General features: G+C 33.4%; 1 protein-coding gene across 1 annotated transcript; it reads right to left on the reverse strand.

Annotated features, from left to right (window-relative positions):
• Nucleotides 1-2,175: 2,175 nt before the first annotated feature.
• LOC100160429 (synaptic vesicle membrane protein VAT-1 homolog-like) lies at nucleotides 2,176-22,351 on the reverse strand. The gene is made up of 9 exons (XM_001943981.5): nucleotides 21,787-22,351; nucleotides 11,235-11,364; nucleotides 7,778-7,993; nucleotides 3,919-4,058; nucleotides 3,751-3,854; nucleotides 3,602-3,657; nucleotides 3,322-3,516; nucleotides 3,033-3,228; nucleotides 2,176-2,840 (listed from the first exon to the last, which is right to left on the reverse strand). Exons 1-9 carry the CDS (start codon nucleotides 22,047-22,049, stop codon nucleotides 2,806-2,808), a joined length of 1,335 nt encoding a protein of 444 aa, XP_001944016.1. The 5' UTR covers nucleotides 22,050-22,351; the 3' UTR covers nucleotides 2,176-2,805.
• Nucleotides 22,352-22,531: the final 180 nt, after the last annotated feature.

Here is a 22,531-nt window from a genome sequence, read left to right on the forward strand (position 1 = left end):
AGACAACAAATGCGGGTGAGGCGTCCTCTTAATAATGAATGTCAGTTGTAAAAGTGTTGTATTTCATTAATAACATTATGCTTACAATTATTTTATTAGTCAATAAAATAATTATTATTTTAGGCAGTTTGTTCAATGCAATAAATATTACCTATATCAGGTAGGTAAGTACTAAAATTATGATTAAAAGAATAAGACATTGCAGACTACAGTTTTAAAGATATCTTTTTTAACCGTGACCCATCTTAAATAATCAAAATAAAATAATTGATATCATCATATTGATGCATTATCATATTCCACATGAACCAAAGCTGAACTGCACTGAGCAAATGTTTGGGTAATATTATTTGCCCTCCCTAGTACCACTAACCATAAAAGTGCAGTCTTATGAAAAAAAAAACTTATTAATTAATGCTGTGGTTGTATGATGGCATATTATATTAAACATTTAGTTAAATGTCAAGTATCTACAGTTAATTGTTTTTGAGTTAGACCAATAAAATAAAATTAATTTGGTCAAAAACTGGTTTTGCATAATAATTCATGTTTTTCCTTATTTTGGAATGTGCAATTTTACTTTTAACCCCCCTAAGTACCAACTGGATCCAATTTTTTAACAGAAACCACCTTCAAAGTTGAAAATTAAAGCATTTTTACCGTCCCAAAATGTAACAATAGACACAAAAATAAAAAAATGCACATCAATACATCATTGTTCCACTCAGAATCTAAAACAAAACAGAAAAAACATTGGTACTAAGGAATGGAACATGTATTTAATTAACACGTTGCTAAGCTGTAGAAATAATAGAACGAGAAAATGCTGAATTTTAACAATAAAATATGTCATCAATAATAAAAATTATATTTTGTTAAGATATAATTCTGTGGCTTGGTGCACGAAGGGCCAATGTTGACAAAATTGAGATTATTTGACCAATGTCATTAAAATCTGCTTATGTTACTTGTGTTAAAAGAGCCAATGTCTCTTACGTATGATGTATGACCAAATTAGATTTGACATTGGCCTTTTTGACAATAATTGATTTATTATGGGCCTATATTGACATTGGTCACATATTATCTATAGCCACGACATTGGCCATTTCAAAATAAATTAATAAAGTTTACAAACATAGAAGTTACTAACATTATGTTCAATTGAATATTATTATTAGGTTTTCATAAAAAAGTCAAGTTATTTAATTATTAAAAATTGTTTATTTTAAATTTTAGTTTTTGGCCAATGTCAAACCAAAGTAATTTTTTTTTTTAGGGGGGGGGGGGCAATGTCAAACTAAAACGTAAATATTTATACTTTTTTTTTTTATAAGGTATATACAATCTGTTCCTTTAGGGACAATAAGAATATGTGATATTTGAAAAAAAAGAATATTTACATGAAAACGTGATGGGAGGAGTCACCCAGTATAGTGTAACCTCCTGACTTGATAAAAATATTTATACTAAAAAAGAAAATGAGTCATACAATGAAATAAAAACAAATGTAATTAAGTAACAGAATTTTTAGAGTTCAAACATATAATTTAAGTTTTTTATGTAAATTTTAAAAATTGGCCTATTTAATATTTTAAATTCCTGAACATTGTCAAAATATGACATTGGCCCTTCTTACACCAAGCCACAGGATTATACATTTATGAAGTTGAACAATATGTATTTTATTATATATATATGTTACACCAGCTCACATTCCTGGAAGTTGTCAACAATAAATTCCCCATTTATCATTGCAAATAAATAAAAACATTCAATGCGTAATCATAGTTTATATTAAGTTTTAATTCTTAAACAAATGTCGTCAGAATAGTACAGATGTGGTAGTTGTGTATAATTTAAAATAGGTAGCATGTATTCGATCACAAGCTTGCATAGTCACATCTAATATATCGTTATCATAAAGATCCTTAAACCTATTATAATATTATTATTGTTGTAGACATCTTTAATTGTTTTTTCTTTTATTTTTTGATTAATGATCACTTATAGTAGTTATTGAATATACATATATAAATATATTATACTTATATATTTTTTTAATAGTTTTAAACAGCACAATAAATAATATATAATAATAATAATAGTAATAATAATACTCATATAAATAAATAAATATATATGTGTATGTGTATAGATATATATGATACACAATTGCGCGCACACATTTATAATTTTTTTTTTAAACAGAATTCATCCAATCTACAAAAATCATAATACATTTATAATATGTGTGTATAAATTAAAAATATATTGTTATGTAACTCCCACATGTTTTTATTTAGAAATTGTATATAAAAAAATAATGGAAAAATAAATCATTTCATGTTTTAGTATAATATAAAACTTAAAATTTAAGCTAAAAATAATAATAATAATAATAATTATAGAAAATGCATAGAGATGTACGAGCAAAATGAACCAAAACAATTATATAAAAATTAACACATAAGTATACATAATATTTGGTACACGTTTACTAGTAATAAATTAGCCTAGTGTAATAAATTGTTGATTAGGTAAAACAATTTATATCATTAATCAAAACCATAATATAGTATTTTATATAATATTATTTGACTAAGTATAAATGAGGGTAGTTTGTCAATACTTAAATGATTGAAATAAATATTTAAAATATTGCTAAAAAGGCTAAAAATTGATATTTCATTGTTTAGTGTAATATAAGACTGGAAAAAAGCGCTAATGAGAAGTTTATTTTATTATTATTATTATTAAATAAGTAGGTAGTAATGTTTGAGAATGATGTTTTCACTAGTGCATTCAACTTGATTCCTTTTCCTTCTCCTTCTCTTTAGCTGAAAATTACAAATTTAATTAATTATTATAATACATCAAACATAATACATTTTAATAATTAAAAGCTAGACTGATGAATGACAAATTAGTATTGTTGTTTTTTAAGTACATTTATAATGGTAAAAATAGTCTAAAGTAACTTAATATGAGTTTGTTTTTAGTTATTCGTATAAGTAATTATAGGAACATACTTGTAGGACTTGTAGCTTCAGGAGTTGTAGTGCCATTAGCAGAAGAATCTTCTTCTTTCTTTTCCTTTTCTTTATCAGCATTCTTTGATTTTCCTTTAACGGGTGTAGCTGGCTTTGGTTTTGGTTCCAAGCTTGGGTCTAACACAATTTTTCCAATGTTTTTTCTATCGTGCATTTTTTGCATAGCCTCACCAACCTAAAATTAATTATAAACATTAATGATTAATGAACTAAATAGGTATTTTTTTTATATCATGCTTAAATACTCAATATTGTGGTAAATACTAACATCTTCAAAAGCCCAAGTGGAATCAATAACTGGTTTAACCTTTCCATCCTTCCATAATCCAATTACTTTGTCAAAAATGTTTGCCACATATTCAGATTGATTTTGGTGGAACAATACTCGCCTTAAATTGAATCCCATAAGAGTTTTACTGTCATCAAACAATTTCAATGGAGAAATTTTATCCACTTGCCACCACTAAAAAACATGAAAAAAAAAATGAAAAATAGCAAACCAAGAAATTATATTTATTTTTAGTATTAACTAGATATTAAAAACTTACAGATTTAGCAGCGCTAAAGAAACTTTTCGTTTCTCCTGTGACAATGTTGGATGAACCTAAAGGATTTTTTTTTTATTATAGAATGTTGACGACACATTTAATTAATTTCACAAAACAGTAAAATATAAAATTAGAAAATTTATATTTACCAAACAAGATATATTTGCCCATAGGTTTCAAAAGAGAGTATCCACGGCTACATTCTTCACCACAAACGCAGTCCAAAAAGAGATCCACTCCTTCGGGAGAAACTCTAAAAAAATCAGTTACAAATTTTAATAATATAAATTCAATAATTATCAAATCGTCTAAATTACTTTCTAACTTCAGCAGCATAATCACTACCACGTTCCAAAAGATGATCGATGGTTCCTTTTAAAGCTTCGTGTTTAGTTTTTGATGCTACACCAAACACAGTGACATCTACAGTTTTGCAAAGTTGGGCTACTGCTTGACCCTGCAAATAACATAATTTTTTAATAAGTTATATATTTTGTATCATTACATTTAAATGACTTAAAGAATATGATTTTTCTTGTCTATTTGTTGGGATTAAGGTAATTTATAAATTGTACTCTATGCACAATAAATTATGTTTTTATAAATGTAATAATAATCTAAAGTTATACCTTTTATTAGGTACAAGACATTAAAATATTAGAAAGTAGTAGGTAGTAGGTACTAAATACTGATTTAATTTGATATTGGTAGACATTGATATTTTTTATGGCTACGGCCGTAAAATGTACTAAAAACAGAAATTGAGCTCTCTATGCATTTTTAATTAAGTTTCCCTTCAGTTCAATAAAATATAAGAGGAACAACAAATACAATTTAAATATTCAACTCATTAGTAAATTTAACATAATTATATGAACTAAATATAAAATACCAAACCACTTATAAAATATAATTCTGTTGGAGCTACATATAATACGAAAAATAAATAGTTATCATAATGGCTTTGTAAACATTTAAATTGTAAACTAAATATAATTGTAACGAATAACAATATTTAAAGCATATTAATTATATTGTGGGTTTATAATAATTTGATATTCGTTATCGATTAATCAATATCAGACATTACTACACTAGACAATTATTGTATAATATTCTCATTGGTTATACTTGTAGTTTGTACACACAAACATTATTAAGTTAGAATTAATTATAACTCGTTAGCATTTTAATTATCAATATTATTTAATTCAATAAAAAAAATACTTTTATATTTTCAGAGAATTTCAACGCACTTCGCGTTTGTTTTCTTTCTCCGGTCCACGCGTAACATAGATAAGACGAATTCATGCAAAATAATTTTATTTGTTATGTTTTTCAGTAATTTTAGAGTAATATCACCTATTACAAAAATTATGGAGAATAATATTTTTGGTATGATATCAATTTGTCTAAATATTCCCTCAAAACAATTTAAAAATCATTTATATTTACAATTTTTTTTATTTATTTAAAAGTCGAATAGGTACAAAGTTAAATTGTGATTAGATATAAAATCGATATGTCGAATCTCGAAAATATTTTGTTTTTTTTTTTTTTAAAAATAGGTGATTTTACTTTAAGATTAATCAAATATCATAAAAATTGATTTTACATGAAAGCGTTTTATCCATGTTGCGCGAGGGATTGAGAGATTGGTATTTAAATAAATATTGTGATAACTCTTTGTTAATGCTCAACATTGTCAAACATAAACGTTTCAAAACTAACGAGTACTGTATGTCTGTATCCACAGTAATAACTAATAATTTTCATCATTGATTATGTAGGTATTCATAAAATGAACATCGTAAAAAGGGTATTTTTGTAATTTAATACAATATTTTTGAAAAAAATGTGTAATTATAATTTTTTTTTTATTTATTAATTAAAATATGATAATTGTACAGATGTAAGGGCCAGTTGCACCGTCTCTGATTAAAGTTAACTGGAGTTTAATCGGCCGAATTTTCCCGGTTAAATATTTGTTATCAGCTGATTAAGCTTAATCGAAGTTTAACCGTAGACGGTGCAACTGGCCCAAAGATAAGTAGATTTTTATATTTTTAATAGCTGATGAAATTATCTTTCCTGTTGTTTACCCTACAAAAGTGCAAACTTCAAACGCCTTTCACATTCTAGACTCTAGATTCTCGACTAATTTGGATACATTAACTACGTAGTAAATATTATAAAATATATTTAGTATGTTTAATTAAATTGTATAAATATGTAATCTGTATATTATCATAAAGATTCAATGTTTCAAATCAATAAGCGTGTTTGTGTGAACTATGAACCTTACATGGACACGAAATATAATTACTTAAAATTATAATAATAAATATGACGGACAAACCTAAATGAAACATGATATTCATTCATAGAACGTTCGAATTCTTTGCTTTAATTATTTTGTACGAATTTTGACCAAAGGTTATTCGCTGGGCTTGCGATAAATGATAATAATTATTTACAACGTCATAAGATTTCTAATCACTGAAATGTACGGTGGTTGTGGAGCAGCTAAAGACTCTAGGAGAAAATCGCGGAAGAGAGAGCGTCCATAATCGATTGATCGCGGTGAAAAACAATTGACATTTACTATTCCGCCGCCGCGCTGAGTAAACACGCACGCGTTTTCCAGTCGGTATTTTTTTTCACAGACACAAGTAGACTAGTTTCTTATCTCTATCGACAGCGGGGAAAGAACGAATTCGACTTATTACTCAATCCAATTATGTATAATAATATTGAATCTTGTATGACATTCCGACGACGATTACTTGCATTTGAGACATTTCGAATAATTATTGTGTACACGTAATAATATATTCAAATGTGGCGTAGGATTATGCATATCTACTTTTATAGTATTATTATATCTTATAAGTATACTAGATTATATAAATATAATCATATTCATTATTCATATGCAATGTAATATATATAATACATTTGAAATAGACTATATTATTATGATGATGGTTATATTGTTATGTACTGCTGTGTCTACAGTCTACTTGTATTGTGTTGACGTTTTGGTTTTTCAAGTTTATAACGTGTTAGCTACGGTTTAGTCTTCGATATCGAATGATCCAAAAATTGGTGATGATCAATAGTGAAAAGGAGCTAACGGGGGATTAGCCCGCTAAAATAATTTCAACAACCCCCTCACCATAAAAAAATTTGTACGTTTGTTGATTAGGTATTATTTTAGTTGGCAATATTGGAACTGTTCATTATTTTAAAATATTGTATAAATTGGATTCTGTTTTTCTTCAGTGAAGATAACCCTAACCTATCATAGGTTACCTATGTACAAAAATAGGTATTTGATAATATTTATAAAAAAGTTATTACATATAGTGTATGCAAATAAATTTTAGGTGGAACTCAAGCCCCTCTTCAATTTAAAGGTAAATCTAGTTACTCCCATGTTTATGATGTTATAGGTATAAAGTTATATAAATTACCTAAGGAATATAAAAAGCTATATTATACTTTAAACATTTAAAACTTTTTTATTTAAAACATTATTTCATAAAATTACATCAAAAGAAAAAATGAAATGTGGGATCTCAGTCCATCGCCACATTTATAACATATACTCCTATTGTATATACCTAACCCCGATCCAAATCAAACATAATTGTGGTTGTGTATTGTTAAACTACCTGAAAGAAAATTTTTGTTGGAAAGATGTACAAAACCAATAAGGAGCAAACAAATCTAAACGACAAAACTACGGGTACAATTATTGTACAAGTGTACAACAATATTTTAGTGGCATAACACGCATGTATGTGGAGTTTCCACACCACTACTTCTCACAAATACTGACTGCAACTTCACACGTTACGATATTATGATATTGCCTCCGAGTCTGGGATATTAGTCATTAGTTACTTAGTCAAAAGTTAGAAGGTACTTATATTGGTGACTTGGTAGGTAATTGTTTCAAACTCAGTTGGAGTCTAGTGTTCACGGCTTAAAGTTGGTACCTACATAGTTTTGTAACTTAACATATAAACGGCTGCAGGTCAGGTTCTAACTTTGACTGCTTAGAGTCGTCCGGGCACGGTTACTACTCCATACATCATATTATTATATTATGATATGTATAATGTATATTATAAATTTATAATATAACATATAATTAAAATATACACTTACCACTCCGCCACCGGCCGAGTGAAGTATCAGGCTGCTGCCGGGCTTGACGGCGCCCAGCTCGAACAGCAACACGTAAGCAACGATGTAGTTGGTGGCCAAGGCCGCGGCGTCCACATAGTTCAGGCCATCCGGTATGGCAAACACGTTCTTGGCCGGTACGGACACGAGCTCGGACCACGCGCGCCATTCGGGCAACGCCACGACGCGATCGCCGACCTGCGGACAAAATATACAGGATTGTTATCACAATATTTATTATATAATAAAAATAACAAATTTAAATACGAATTGATAGCAAGCGATTTGTGTTGGTTTGACTATAACATAATATAATGTCATAATAATAATCTATTCGTATCGGTAATATTATATAGGTATTTCAATATTTGAATAGATGAATTTCATATTCATTTATTAGTTTCTTATTCCATACTAAAAAAAAAAATACAACAAACCTGGTTATAATATCTATATGTATATGTTTATATATTATATATAATTATGGCTGATGGATAATTTACACGATTCGTCTCCAAAATATTCCGAACGACTTTACACGTTGTACGAGTTATATTCCTATTATAATATTATATATGTCTGCTATCGTATATATATTATACATATACGGCTATTACATGCAATACGTTATAATAATAATAATAATATCATCGTCGTTATTGTTATTATTATTATGGTAATCAATAATTTGCACGTGGGAGAACGACGTCTGCTTTTCAGTTTTTCATAATAACCAACGATCAAACCGGTTGTCAGTCACGAACGATAAAAAAAAAGTTACTATTTATAGTTTTTACGAGCACTGGGGGCTAATAGTAATAATATTTAATAATGATAGGGGACTGAAGATGTAATCCCCTGGAGCCATTTTAATTTTGGAACGTATCATTACGGAATGTAACTTTGTGTAGAACTTGATATACACTCGTGAGTTTGACGCTTCAGTATTATAGTCAATAATATATTATAGTATAGACAATATTATAGTACTATAGTACGTCGATCATAGTGATATTATGATTTGATTAAATAGCCAATAGGTCATATTAATGTCGGAGACATTAATTGGATAATTTGATAATATTTGTATCAACTATTAAATAATAATATAATAATTACGATTATTACAAATAAGTCGGAATATGTAATTATATTTAAATAAATAAAATTACCAATCTATACCAATTTATTGTATTTGAAAATAATTGTATAGAGAATGCTCTGTGTTTATACTTTTATTTGATGATTTTTCGTAATATATTAGTTTAATTGCTTCGATAATTCAAAAAAGAATAACTAATTTAAAAATGCGCTGTTCGTGAACACAATACTGATGAATATATTATGTTTTACTTTATTATATTTTTTTTAAATGTTGATATCTGATATTAGTTGGTTTTTTACAGTCATCTATAATGTTATTGCATTCAACACCATATTTATTTAATAAACAATTTTTTTTTTGATAAAATGCAAGTTTTTTTTGGGTGGTATCTATGATAGAAAAAAAATCCCGACGTACACGATATTATCTCTCCTCAGTCCTCGTCACCGTCTTGTTAACGATCTGCATCTGGTGTAACGCATTGTGTTGTCACTATATCATAAGGGGTAAAAAAAATAATACACGTGTTGACGTATTTAGTGGTTACTGAGACTGCGATCGTGTACCACCACCAAACAGCTGCGAAGCAACGTTATCGGTTCTTTTTTTCGTGGTTTACCTCGGTCGAAAAAATAAATCCTGGTGAATGCTCAATTAACATTTGTCTGTACGATTGTCATAACTCCAACATTATTAGCGGTTGGCGTGTGGTACGAGGAAATACCATGAATAAAGTTTTAAAAAACTTAAATTCCGAGACAATACGTTGGCGACAACGACCATAACGTCGCCGTGCACGCATACGCGGGCGTAAAAAAAAATCGAATTGGCTATTTATCCACACCTCCCCCCCCTCCCCCCCCCCCACGAGCATAGACCACTACAATGAATAATGATCACCAAAGATGCCGGCCATTGAATAGGTGTGTGGTATGTATATATTGCTGTATTCGATTATTAAATAATTAGACTCAATGAGGATCAATTATCGTCATTATTCACGTTTCACACGACATCGTAGCGCATTCTTCGGTCTGTGGCCCGCACGTGTGAGAGCGCCCGCCGAGTGTCCACGTCTCCATGACACTATAATATTATCATACGAATAAGTGACGGCAGCAAACGGCAGCGCGTCTTCACTTCTCTCCCCCAACTCGTATAAAAAAGAAACGGTCTATTAAATTTTTTTTTTTACTTAATCATATTGACCACGACGACGACGTTTGCATACCACGAGGTTAGTAATCCGTATAGCTTCTCTATGCGGGTTATAGTTTAATTATTATCGTCTGTATATACAGCACACGCACCACTGCAGTATTATAATAATATTATGTACACGCCGGACCCTTCTGTGGCATTGAACAGAGTAATAATACGTCCCGTCACTTAAGAAAATAACCGTCGCCCCGTCGCCATTCCGGTCTAGATGATAACATTATATTTGTATTATACTAACATCTACCACAGACGATTCTATTGTAAGTAAAAGGAGTAAGGACGCCACGGCTGTCACACCTTCTTCACCTCTACACGCTTATTTTAACCGCACGTGGTTCGCACGAACGAATAGAGACTTGTCCCTTTCGACGGCTGTGTATACACACAGATACGAGATTAATGACGAGCAACGCGTTTTACTGGACCTCGATGACGGAGGCTATGTGATGAGTGTGTATGGTGCGAAGGCAATTGAAATTTATCCCTGTCGATCGTAAATGGTATACGTTTCTAAATTCCTTCACATATATAAATTCTTAATCGTGTCTTTAACCCCAGACGAGGCGGCTGTATGGGTTACCATGTATATATAATAATATTCTACACACCACCATACGAGAGATCGCGCCCGCAATGTTACACACGAGCGCCGGATGCGAACCGACGCTTCGGCGGACGGAATAGTTTAAATTAAGCCAAGCTGTTAAACGCACACATGCGTTTTTCTCGTGTATCAAGTGACTCGTATGTACATAAGATATATCATTATTAATCTCCGTCAAATACTCGCGTGGGCAACGATACGCGAATATTATTTTCGTTTCGTTATTCATTTGTCTATTAAAAGAATTTGACACCGGGGAATCGCGTATATAATATTATTATAACACATGAAGTAAAAATCAAGAGTGACGGGAAAATTGATACGCCTACGTTTCAAAACTCGATACTACCGACGAACACAATAATAATAATAATAACACCCTATATATATAAGATGTCATATATCACACACGGTTGTTGGTCACGAATATCACTGTAATTTATTTTAATATGCAGAAGTCGTTTTCCGCATTTTGATATATATATAGATATACATCAGATATATCTCACCTTGAACTTCTCAACACCTTCTGCGACTTGCTCGATGATTCCGGAGCATTCGAAACCCAATATGAACGGAGCTTTAGGCAGAGACTCGATCACGCCTTGTCGGGCCATTAAATCTTGGAAATTCAAACCACTAGAAAAAAAATCATCGGAATAATTAATAAAAATACATATTAAATAAGCAATTTTGTTACAACGGTTTTTTTTTTGTAATAAATTATAGTAGTTAATAATTAATGTAAAATATGGCAAACCCGTTAGAGATACTCTAACCATTTACGGCCATTTATTGATTGCGATAAAATGATGATATTAATATATGTATAGATAGTATTATAGGCGGTACACAATTATAATATAACCTGCGCCGACAAATATATTTTTTTTTAAATTGTTGGATAGAAAACACGAACCCATCCCGAAATGGTTTTTGGTGTACGACTGTATACGTTTGTATGACTAACCGATTAGTCGATATCATTATATTGAATATATTTTATATAAGGATACATTTATAATAAACATTTATACAATAAGTTGTATGGTTATCATTATCCATCTTATTTTAAAAATACAAGATTACCACGATAAAAAAGTAGAAGTACAAACCATGGGGGGTAATAGTTGGGTGTGTAAATTGTAAGTACCTTCACCAACTACCTATATTATATTATGTACTTATATGGATAAATGGATTCAATGTCGATAACAATATAGATTATACAGGTGTCTTCTTCTTCTACATAAAACTGTTGATACGACACACGATACACTTTCATTTCCGCGTAAAAATCGCATTGTCGTTGTACACGACAAAATGGATTTTGTGTATTTTTTTTTTTCAATTTGTACAATCGAAAAATGTAATCCACTTATCGTGTCGCTAACACCGGTGGACGGGCGGCGGCGCCACATACAATATACTACCTGTTATACCTATACGTGTATTGTTATATCGCTATAATAGTATATGAGACACGGGAAACGAGGTGATTCAGAACGACAGTGTATAATCGAGTTTCAAAAGCATTTTCAGCCCGCCACCGTGTCGGTGCGCCAAATCGAGGGGGCGGTTATGGCGCACACAGAAAACAAACGTTGCTATTATTGGCCGTCGCGCGCCCCAGTTGGCCCGATTTTTATTTTATTACGAGACACGATCTAGTACAATAATTATATCGTAATGTAAACGGAGCGCGACGGCGTCAGCAGCAGTGGCGACGACGAGGGCTGCAGTGGCGGCGACGAGGGTTGCAGCGGCGACGACGATGACGGCATCCGTCGCGTGACCGGCGGTAGTTAAATAGTGTACAAGTGATATTATATATATCGTACTCGGGTGGAATAACCCCTGGAGAGATGGCGGGGTGGCGGGGTGGCGGCAGTCATGAGTATACTGCATAGTAGGTATGTTATATGAGTATAATATATTATTATGTTTGGTGTGGTCGGTCGGTATGGGTAGTATTATAGTCGTCCTCGTGGTTTGTAAATTTTTGTAGAATTCGCGGGGTGTATCCACGCACGTTCGTGTGACTTGGGCGGTGGCACGGGGATAGAAAAGGGGAGAAAAAAACCGTATTTGTCAGTGACGCCGACGTGTCTAGACGTGTTGTGCAGTCACGTAACGCGGTTGCCGCCAGCCGCCGGGCCGCCGCCGCGCCGCGACACTGCACGTCACCCATTATATTATATTATATAGGTGTATTATTTGTAACGACCACGTAGTTTTTATAATATTTATATAATAATACTACTACTACTACGCACGGCGATACGTTTTTATTATTATTAGGTACCTACGTTATAATATATAACGCACGTATGTGATGTATAATAGTAATAACATAACCCGTAGAATTTTTAATAATAATAAAATAAATTAAGTCTAACAATATGAATACGCCGTGCAGACGGCGACGCGCGTTCGTTAAAACGAAGTGGGTCGTTGAAACGATAAATAAAAAATCGCGACACCGGTCTTAATTTTTATCCCTTTGGATTATTAATATTATAGTCCGACGACTACCCACTCGTAATAACAACCACTACTGGCTAGAAGTAACTTAATGCGTTTCCTCGGAGGTTCAGACTCTCGGAGAGTCGGTGTTGCACTTATTATCTGCCGGCGCACCGTGACATTTCATATTGTGTTAGGCGTGTTGATATAACGGTTTTTATATTGCGTCCCCGGTGCACTCTGCTCGAAAGAGATTAGCTAAACATTTCGGATGTGACGAGGTCGTTTTCATACTAATATAATAGTAATATAATACCTATACATTCCTATATTATATTCGCGCGGCAGGAACTTCCGTTACTTCCACCTTTTGATGCGGTCATGCGGGTCGCGGAATAATAGTGTTTCTCGATTACGCGTCGACGCTGCAGCCACCCCGTCAATCCGAAATAAAATTAATAATATACTGTTGTTTCGGAGGTACGTCAAGTACTATATAGATTATAGGTACAATTGGAAAACGGCGAAAATCAGTCGACCGTGCCGACTTATTCCCACTTGCTTTTGTATATAATGAAAATACATATTATATATATAATATAGTTGCCTACTAAATCGTGCCACTGTGCCAGCGTACGACGAATGCAGATTTCTCCTTGCCGACGGTTAACGACAATCGTACCGGAACAAACTTTTCTTTTCCAACCCTCCTACCAACACCCATAGTTCTATATTATTTTATAACACTACTAGATGCACGAGTCACCGATTCACTCGACAATAAAAAATAAAAAATACAGACTTTTATCATTATTTGGACACTTAAGTAAACAGATAAGGTCAAACCGTGTCGGTGTGCAGTATTCATTGGCGGATTGGAAACAAGGAAGCTACTTTTGTATTAATTACTTTTAGTTTTTAATGTGTAGTGTGCTATGATTCAACGCTATATAAGCCGATTTATGTGCTTATACTGGTTTATTATTATTTTTATCCGTAATAGTGTTGATTGTTGTTCAAAGGATCCAACCTCATTTTATTTTTTATTCTACGTTAACAATATTGTTTATTAGCTTCGACTGATATAGGTACAACTATACAGTGAAAAAATGTTCATTGTGTTTATACACGTGGCGACATGACACAATATAAATCATCTGTTAGTAATCCCGACATCATCAACCTAAATCATTATAATATTATATTATATTGTTGGTACCTATGTAAATATAAAGAATTAGCTATTGAAATTCATACTGGGGTCATAAACCTAATTATTTTCTATGATATAACTATATAAGATATAACGTTAATCATAAAACATCCAGGATCGGTGTCTCCTACTTGAAATTTCTGAAAAGAACATTCCATGGCATTATTGACAGTACGCATATAACGCGTGGACACGTTATTCCGCAAGTATGTAGACATGTAGTCATATGCAAATGCAATTGCAATATGACTATAAAGTTAAGTTCAGTGTTTGATTATAACCATTAAATAGTTTACAAAATACAGTCAACAATCAACATTAATATTGTATGAATAAGTATACAAAAATTATTGTTTATTACATTCTATTAAATATTGTAATCAACTAAACGCTTCAAATAGTATTATCTAATACGACATTGTGCTGTTGCTGTATAATAAAGTAGAGTAAATACATATATGAGTATTAATAAATTTCTTTGATGATTTCGGAAAGAAAATAATATAACATTATAAAAGGCATTGCCAAAACCATTTTTTGTACAGCCAACGTAAAAATGAATTATACGAGTAAAGATGGGAGGGACGTACAAAATTTTATAAAAATCCAGGGAGGTGTGGTTTTTGAGTCGATTGGCCAAAAATATGTAAAATGCAGTGTTCGCAAACATGATACCGGTACCCGTAATATAAAAATGAATTTTACAATTGATATGCGGGAGGGGGGGGGGGTGTTAAAAATTTTGAAATAGTGGTTACAAATTAGTACAAATTAACCAACGATTACTGGAGCTAAAATTCAAACATACGGGTGCCAGCGTCACGACTCACGTACCTATAACAATATTATTTATTTTTTTTATAACATCATAATATATAATATTGTTATAGTGTTATCGAAAATACGATGACACATGAGTTGTTGAGTTAACAAGCACTCCCAAATATTTAATCCGTATTAAATTTATCTCGGTCAAGAGTCAAAATTACTATTATTATTTAGGTATGAGTTATCACAATTATCACCCATCGTTAAAATAACGATAGTCTTTCTTCATATTGTTTTTGTAATGTTTAATTTAAACATTTGAGTATACAATTAGCAACACATAACTATTTTATTTTCTGAAATAAAAAAATTATTTGTAAGTAAGTTAATTTTTTTCTTATAACATTTAAAATTAGAAATCGATATATATTAAAAATGAGAAACCACCGGTAATAAATAGACAAAATGAAATTTATTTGTTTAGACATTTTTATTTGTAAAATGAATTTGTGATAAATTATATGTATACTATGTTATTTGTGTTTAATTTAATGTGTTTAATCCCACTTTATATTATAATCTGACGATCGAAATGAGTGCCCGGAATCCACTTATTGTATCACGTTCAGTTTTTTTATTGTTAAAATTAAAAAACTTCTTTTTAAATGAACTGTAATTTATTGTAATTGATAAACGATAAAAAAAAATAGCGACATACTGCTACAACAAGCACTTTTAAGGTATTCTGTAGCTTTGTGCATAATACGCTGGCATATAACGAAACGTTATAAGTTATAAATCACGAATACCTATTTTAAAAATACTCATCACGTTTCGGTGGAATCAATTTGCTTCTATTTTCAACACTGAGGGTGGTTTCTGGTAGAAAATGTTATCTAGTGGGTACTTATGGTGCAGTGAATGTAAGTACTAGGGCATTTAATGTGATAGAAAAACGAACAAAAACCAAAGGAAATGAAAAAATGATTTTGTTTTAATTCATGAAAGAATAATAATCATAGAAACTATGATCACCAAATATTAGCATTTTCTAGACATATGATATATTATGAATTATAATCTTTAAAATATTTCGAATCTTGCAGTTCGACACTTTTTAACATTTTTTTTTTTATGTATGTTGATGAAGTTTTTTGTAAACATTTATTATTGTTAATTTGTTGCAATTTAAAAATATGAATCATGGAAATTTAAAACTTTTCACTATTTTTAAGTTAGCTATTTATAGATTATACCACCAACCTATTTACACCATTCAGTGGTATGTCGATTTCCGATATCGACTTACATAAGTTACATGAGTTTTTTTTGGTAAAAATTTGTTTAACTTCATAAATTAAGAAAATACTAGTGCAATATTGCGAAAATATAAATATAATATGAATTACCTATATCATATATGATATATGTATACATTTAATAGGTATCCTAAGAACTATAGATGCCAGTCTCTTTAGCTTTGAATCGTTTTTTTTTATACAATGATTCATCATTAAATCCAAATTCAACTAATCTATATTACTGTGACCTGCTCAATGACGAAATACACTCGGAATCTACTATGCGCCTATAAAGCAGAGGGAGGGAGTTCTCCAGACTTTGTAATGTTAGGTTGATCAGTTTCAAGAGAACTATTTATTTTCAAATGTATAGTAAAAATAACACTTATTGGTATAGTCGTTATTAACAAATTAAATATTAGAGACTGATGTAAATTTCAAATGATATATTTAAAAGCTTATTTATCAAATATCAATGCACCATAGTGGCATAGTCCATAGTATAAAAACGTCATTAGTAGGTATAACTACAAATTAAATAAATACTAACGCATTATAAAGTATTTTATTCGATGAATGAAAAAAATGTTTTGTATTTCATTTAAACAAGGAATTCCTGCACGATTTCTAATAAGAGTAATAACACACCCTTATGGCAAAGAAATAAAGAATGTTATCACTTCCTTCCGTTATAATATGTGCACCATACAATCGAGTTTTTTTACCATAAATCTTTTGTTATACATTTCATATTTTTCAACCCCTACTTTCAATTTTGAAATCGAAAATAGTTGTTATTCTCGGGTAGGTCGGTTTAGACTATATATAACAATGCATGTTAGGCAAAACCCCGTTACTATATAATTTACTATATAGTTCTATAAATTCTATAAAGTACAAAAAGTTTTTCAAGACATTTTCACAAACAGAAAACAATAATTCTACGAAAAAATGGTTAAGCAGTTGAACAATTTGAAATATATATACGAAATTCGTATATTTATTTAGAAAAGATAACCTATTTGGTGATAGTTTAGTTCACCAAATATTATAAGACAATAAAATAAGTAAAAATGGTCGTGTAAAAAGTTGTCGTGTTTAACTGTTGAAGTGTTGAATAAATATTTTTGTCCAGACACTCGACAATTTAATTTTTAGACCAAAATGTCAACTATTTTAATCCGTTTATTATGTTGTTATAATGATAGGAATGCCATCGAGTGTTTTTTTTATTGTTATTAAGATAATATAAAAATATGTTTGTAAGTGTTCGATAACAATGTACGTATAGGTATTAAAATTAATTAATTTCTACATTAGTCTTCGAATTCCGTAGGTAATATAAAATAATGGGATCGGCACGAATGACTCATCGCAAAACCGGGGCGGGAGCGCTTTTCGCATCGACCGATCGATCACAAGCGCACGCATACACCTATCCACACCAAAACTCGCTACAAAAATATAATGTCTTCAATGCATCCCTTCGTGACAAAACGGACAATCTGCATCACGATAACGAGTTTTGAGCATACGAGGTGATACGAGCAAAGAAGTTAAGAGGGTGTCAACTCATTGTTAGTTTTCTCTCTCTGGCCCACGCGTAACATGGACAATTATACACATTCACGAAAAATAATTTTTTTTATGTTTTTGAGTTATCTTAAGAGGACGCTACACGAGCATATATTGTCTCCGTCTTACAAGTGCTCAACATACCAAATTTACGCTCAGCAGTTCACGTTTAGCTTTGTTATAACAGCAATTATAAAGAATAATATTTTTGAGACTTTGAGGGTAGACAATAAGTATGTTTAAATATTTCTCTAAGCAATTTAATATCCATTTAAATTTACAACATTTATTTTTTTATAAAGTCAAATAATAATACAATTTTAATGTGTAAAAAATGCTATTCCCTACCTAATTTTTGTAATAAGTGATTTTGCTCGAAGATTAGGTACTCAAAAATCCCCATAAAAACTATTTTACGTTAATTTGTCTGATCCATATGCTGTGCGTGAGTCCGAGAGAGAAAACATATATTGCACTGACGTCCTTTTAAAACGGCGATTTTTCTTTCTTCATAGAACGGTGCATGGAGCGAAAAAAAGGACGGCATGAGGATATAATAGTCGGGCGACAGAGTTAAATCGTGCCGGCGAGGAGAGGTAGATGGAAGAATACGTGTCGAAAGGGTGGCGACTTGTAAGCCACCGTTGCAGCGCATTAATGCTGTCTGCTGTTATAAAGTATGATATTACACCGGACTTGTTGATCCCTTCGCGATATTGTGATAACGAGCGTGTGTGTGTGAGAGCCAAGACGGTAGTTACCGCGTGTACGAAAGGCTGCGGCAACTAAGACCGTCGAACCCGTCGCCGTCGTCGAACCGATCGCAACATGTGTTCGTGCCTTCAGCGGCGGCCGCCGCGGTGTTGCCAGGTTTGGTCAAAACATCCCTGCCGCGGCACCACCGCGAGCCAAGCCCCGTACGTGTTACATATAGATATATATATATATATATATATATATATATATATATGTTATGATAATGCAACCCACGCCCAAATCGTCCGTTCGCAAAAAAATGTGCGTCATGGTCATAATATTCTGTTGCAAATCTCCATACAAGATTTCGTAAACGAGCACATCCCAATTGTTACGCGCTTCAAAAGAAACCGGATTTTATTCGTATAGGTTTACCTACTGTGAGATTTTTTTTCACCCGAGATGACGGACGTACAAATGTTTTGTGTCTAATTTTAGTATTTTACTACGTAATAAATTATTTGTCGGTCTTCAACCCGCCGACCGTTTTAAACGTCATTAAATTTACGATTCTCCGACCGGTTTTTTTTATATATTTATTTTATTAACGAATTTTGTTTATCGATATTCTATTATTTTTAAGACACGTATAGAGTATAGACGCTCCGCGTGTATTAACATTATTTATTTAATGCCCGGTGCCATTATAGACCAACGATAGGACTACAGGAGTATTGTAAATAGCACATGTCCCGGGGTGGCAAACAATACTCGTCGATAATAATGACGACTGCAATTAACGATCGCCACCCGAGTTTTCGTCTACCAGGGAAAAAAAGATGGGTACTAACCGTATACTATAAATCGCCTTCACGGTTTTAGAAATAAAATTAAGGCCGCTTTCAAATTCTATGACAGCGAAAGCGATAGGAGGGGGGAGGGTCCGAGTATAAAATAAAGAACAATCGACATCGGAAAGATTTCCACGACGTTAAAATAATAAAATAATAATCAATAAAAAACCATCAAAACGATAACGCGATTTAACGTTACAATATTTTGTATCACCAAAACACGAAGGGCTCGGGTAATTGCGATTATTAAGCCTTTGCCTGCCTTAACAGCCGGGTCAGGGGTTGGCGACTGTGGTAGTAAACGAAGGACTCGCGGACAGAGGACGATAGACTTTTGCGAGTGTTAGGTCAGTCACATTCAACGAGTTTTAGGGCGAACGAACAAGTAGTAAAAACCGCCTTCGCACGAAACGAGAGCACACACACGCGCAAGTTATTACATAATATATATTATATACACATTGTTGAGTTGTAGTTTTTGTCTTTCGATAGTCCAGACGGCGGCGCGCGCGTCTCAGGCCAAGGTTATCCAATTCCCTTTTTACTGAACTATTATTATTTTATTCTGTTCGTTCTGGTAATTGAACAAAATCCGACCGTTAAAAACTCGGTCGGGCAACAAACATAGATAATATTCAAATGACTCGGTCATCATTTTGTCGTTCTACAAATGCGTCGGTGCCCGGTGGTAATAATCACTTTAATTTTTTTCGTAGAACCACCGCCACAACAGGCAACAATTCTGAAAATTCCGTTATTTTCCATTTCCGCGCCGGCCGTTCAACACAAACAACCGATTATTTATTTTTTATGTTTTTGACATTAATCTGTCATTATCGAAAACACGGTATACCTATACATATCTTTTTTTTCTACTGTTTGAAGAGCTGTTATACATTTAAGCGTACAAATCGAACGTTCAATGATGACAGATTTTTTAACGCCGTGATAGTTATGGTTATCACTTATCAATAATAAGTTTGTAGTAATATAAAAAATAAAACCGTTTTGGAAATGGAAAATGATTTAACGATATTTGATCGTCCGTATGTTTCGTTTCGTTTACTCGCGAGCACCCCGCCCGTCAAATGACTATATTGTTGTGCGCGAACACGAGCAAAAACGCAACACGTTGTCGGCGCTCGGCAACGGAATACCAAACCCCAGTGGTTTCCACCCGTCGAACGAGTCTACTACGTTAAACTACGGGTCCGGTTACTACGTAGAACGGTCGAGGCGAAAAAGGGGGAAAAAAACCCGCCCGAGACGTCCATTTACTCCCCGTTCGGTGTTTGTGTACACACGAACGTCGGACGAATAGAAAAAAAGAGTATTAAAAATTATTATAACGACGACAATGTATAAAAGGAGATTTGGACACAAATAAACAGGTGGGAACGGCGGGACAGCTGCTACCATGTGTACGTCGATCGGGAGGGGTTCCGTTGTCACAGCCACCGCGGGTAACGATTTATAGCTGAAAAGACGAATAATAATTATTGTCGTCGTCGTCTCCACCGCTGTGTAACACTCGTGTGAAATCTGATGCGAAACATTAATATTTATTATTATATCGTTTGTCGTCGTTCGTGGGCTTAGGGCTCAGGGAGAGATTACGATGATCAGGTAGCCGGTAGTGGCGAGCTGACGTGGTATTATCTCTATATACCCGCCCAACTACGAATGCGGGGTCGGCGGCGATCAATGAGAGAGAAATCGTGGGACGACAACAGGTTTTCGTCTTCTCTCATACACTTTTCTACTCTTTACGTATGGCTAGAGCAATATAAGATCAAACTACAGATTTACGAGGTAGCGGCTAAATAATACATTCAGAGCAAAAAAACGGGAAAAAAACGCCCCGGGCGGCGGCGGCACCACTATACCATTTCCCACCCGACAACCACTGTTGTGTTCTTATCTTCCGTTCGACGACCGATCCGCAACAATCATGGTGAAACACATAATTAACTATAATAATTAAAAATATTTTGTTCTTGCGGAGTTTTATTTTTATGCACAAACTATAGAGGGAGCGGGTCCGAACCGTTAAACGCAATGCGCAACCACCATATGTTAGAGTCGCCGTCGTCGACAACGGACTGGTAGTGCGACATAGGATAATGGTACCCGTAGGGTAAACAAAATAAACGTAAAACTATAATGTTCTGAAAAAAAGATTACTCACCACGCCTTTACCCTGATCACAACTTCACCCTCGCCCATGGTCGGTTCGGGCTTCTTCAGGATCTTGACGGACTTGAGACCGCCGAACCCAGTGAGCACGACGGCTCTCATCTCGGCCTTGGGTGGTTCCTCGACGGCGGCCACCGCAGCTTTTCCGTTGCCCTCGGCTTTTGGCTGTTCAACGGCCGTCTCGGACGCCGGTTTCTCTTGCAGCTGGTCGCCTACAGCCGCTGCTGCCGCCACTGGTGCATTTTCTTCAGCCATATCGTTCGATGTGGATTTTAAAACGTCGAAAATGTGTGAGAGAATTTAATGATCCTTAAGGGTTTTCTGTTAGAAAAAAATGTATAAAACTCGTAAAGATGTAGCCGGCGTACGTGCGGAATATCGTATGCAAGAGAGTGACGAGATAGAATCAACGACCGACTGAATCCGCGTTACAACGGTGAGTGCCGAGTGGACGGTGGACGCTATGGTCGCTATGTGCGTATTGGCGCCGACAGCGTTGCCGAAAGAACACGGAGCGCGGATTGCGGCGGCGGCGGCGGCGTCGATGATTCGTCCGGCGGCAGTGGTGCTGAGTGCTGATGGCGGCCGTGCGGCGGCGGCAGTAAGTTGTACACCACCCTGTCGTGCAATAAAATTCCTTCTCCTTTCTAATTTTCTATACACGTACTGGGAGTCGCAGTGTGGCCACGCGACCGTTGTGTAGTTACCGTACGACGACGGTACCGAAATACGGTAAT

The sequence above is a fragment of the Acyrthosiphon pisum genome, chromosome A1 (assembly GCF_005508785.2).
Source record: "Acyrthosiphon pisum isolate AL4f chromosome A1, pea_aphid_22Mar2018_4r6ur, whole genome shotgun sequence".
In the NCBI taxonomy this organism is placed as follows: domain Eukaryota; kingdom Metazoa; phylum Arthropoda; class Insecta; order Hemiptera; family Aphididae; genus Acyrthosiphon; species Acyrthosiphon pisum.

Coding starts and splice junctions, on each gene's coding strand:
- LOC100160429 (XM_001943981.5), bottom strand. CDS start 22,049: ATGGCTGAAGAAAATGCACCAGTGGCGGCAGCAGCGGCTGTAGGCGAC. Junction 4,059..7,777: donor ACTCGGCCGGTGGCGGAGTG/GTAAGTGTATAT, acceptor TGTTATTTGCAG/GGTCAAGCAGTAGCCCAACT. Junction 2,841..3,032: donor TGAAGCTACAAGTCCTACAA/GTATGTTCCTAT, acceptor TGTAATTTTCAG/CTAAAGAGAAGGAGAAGGAA.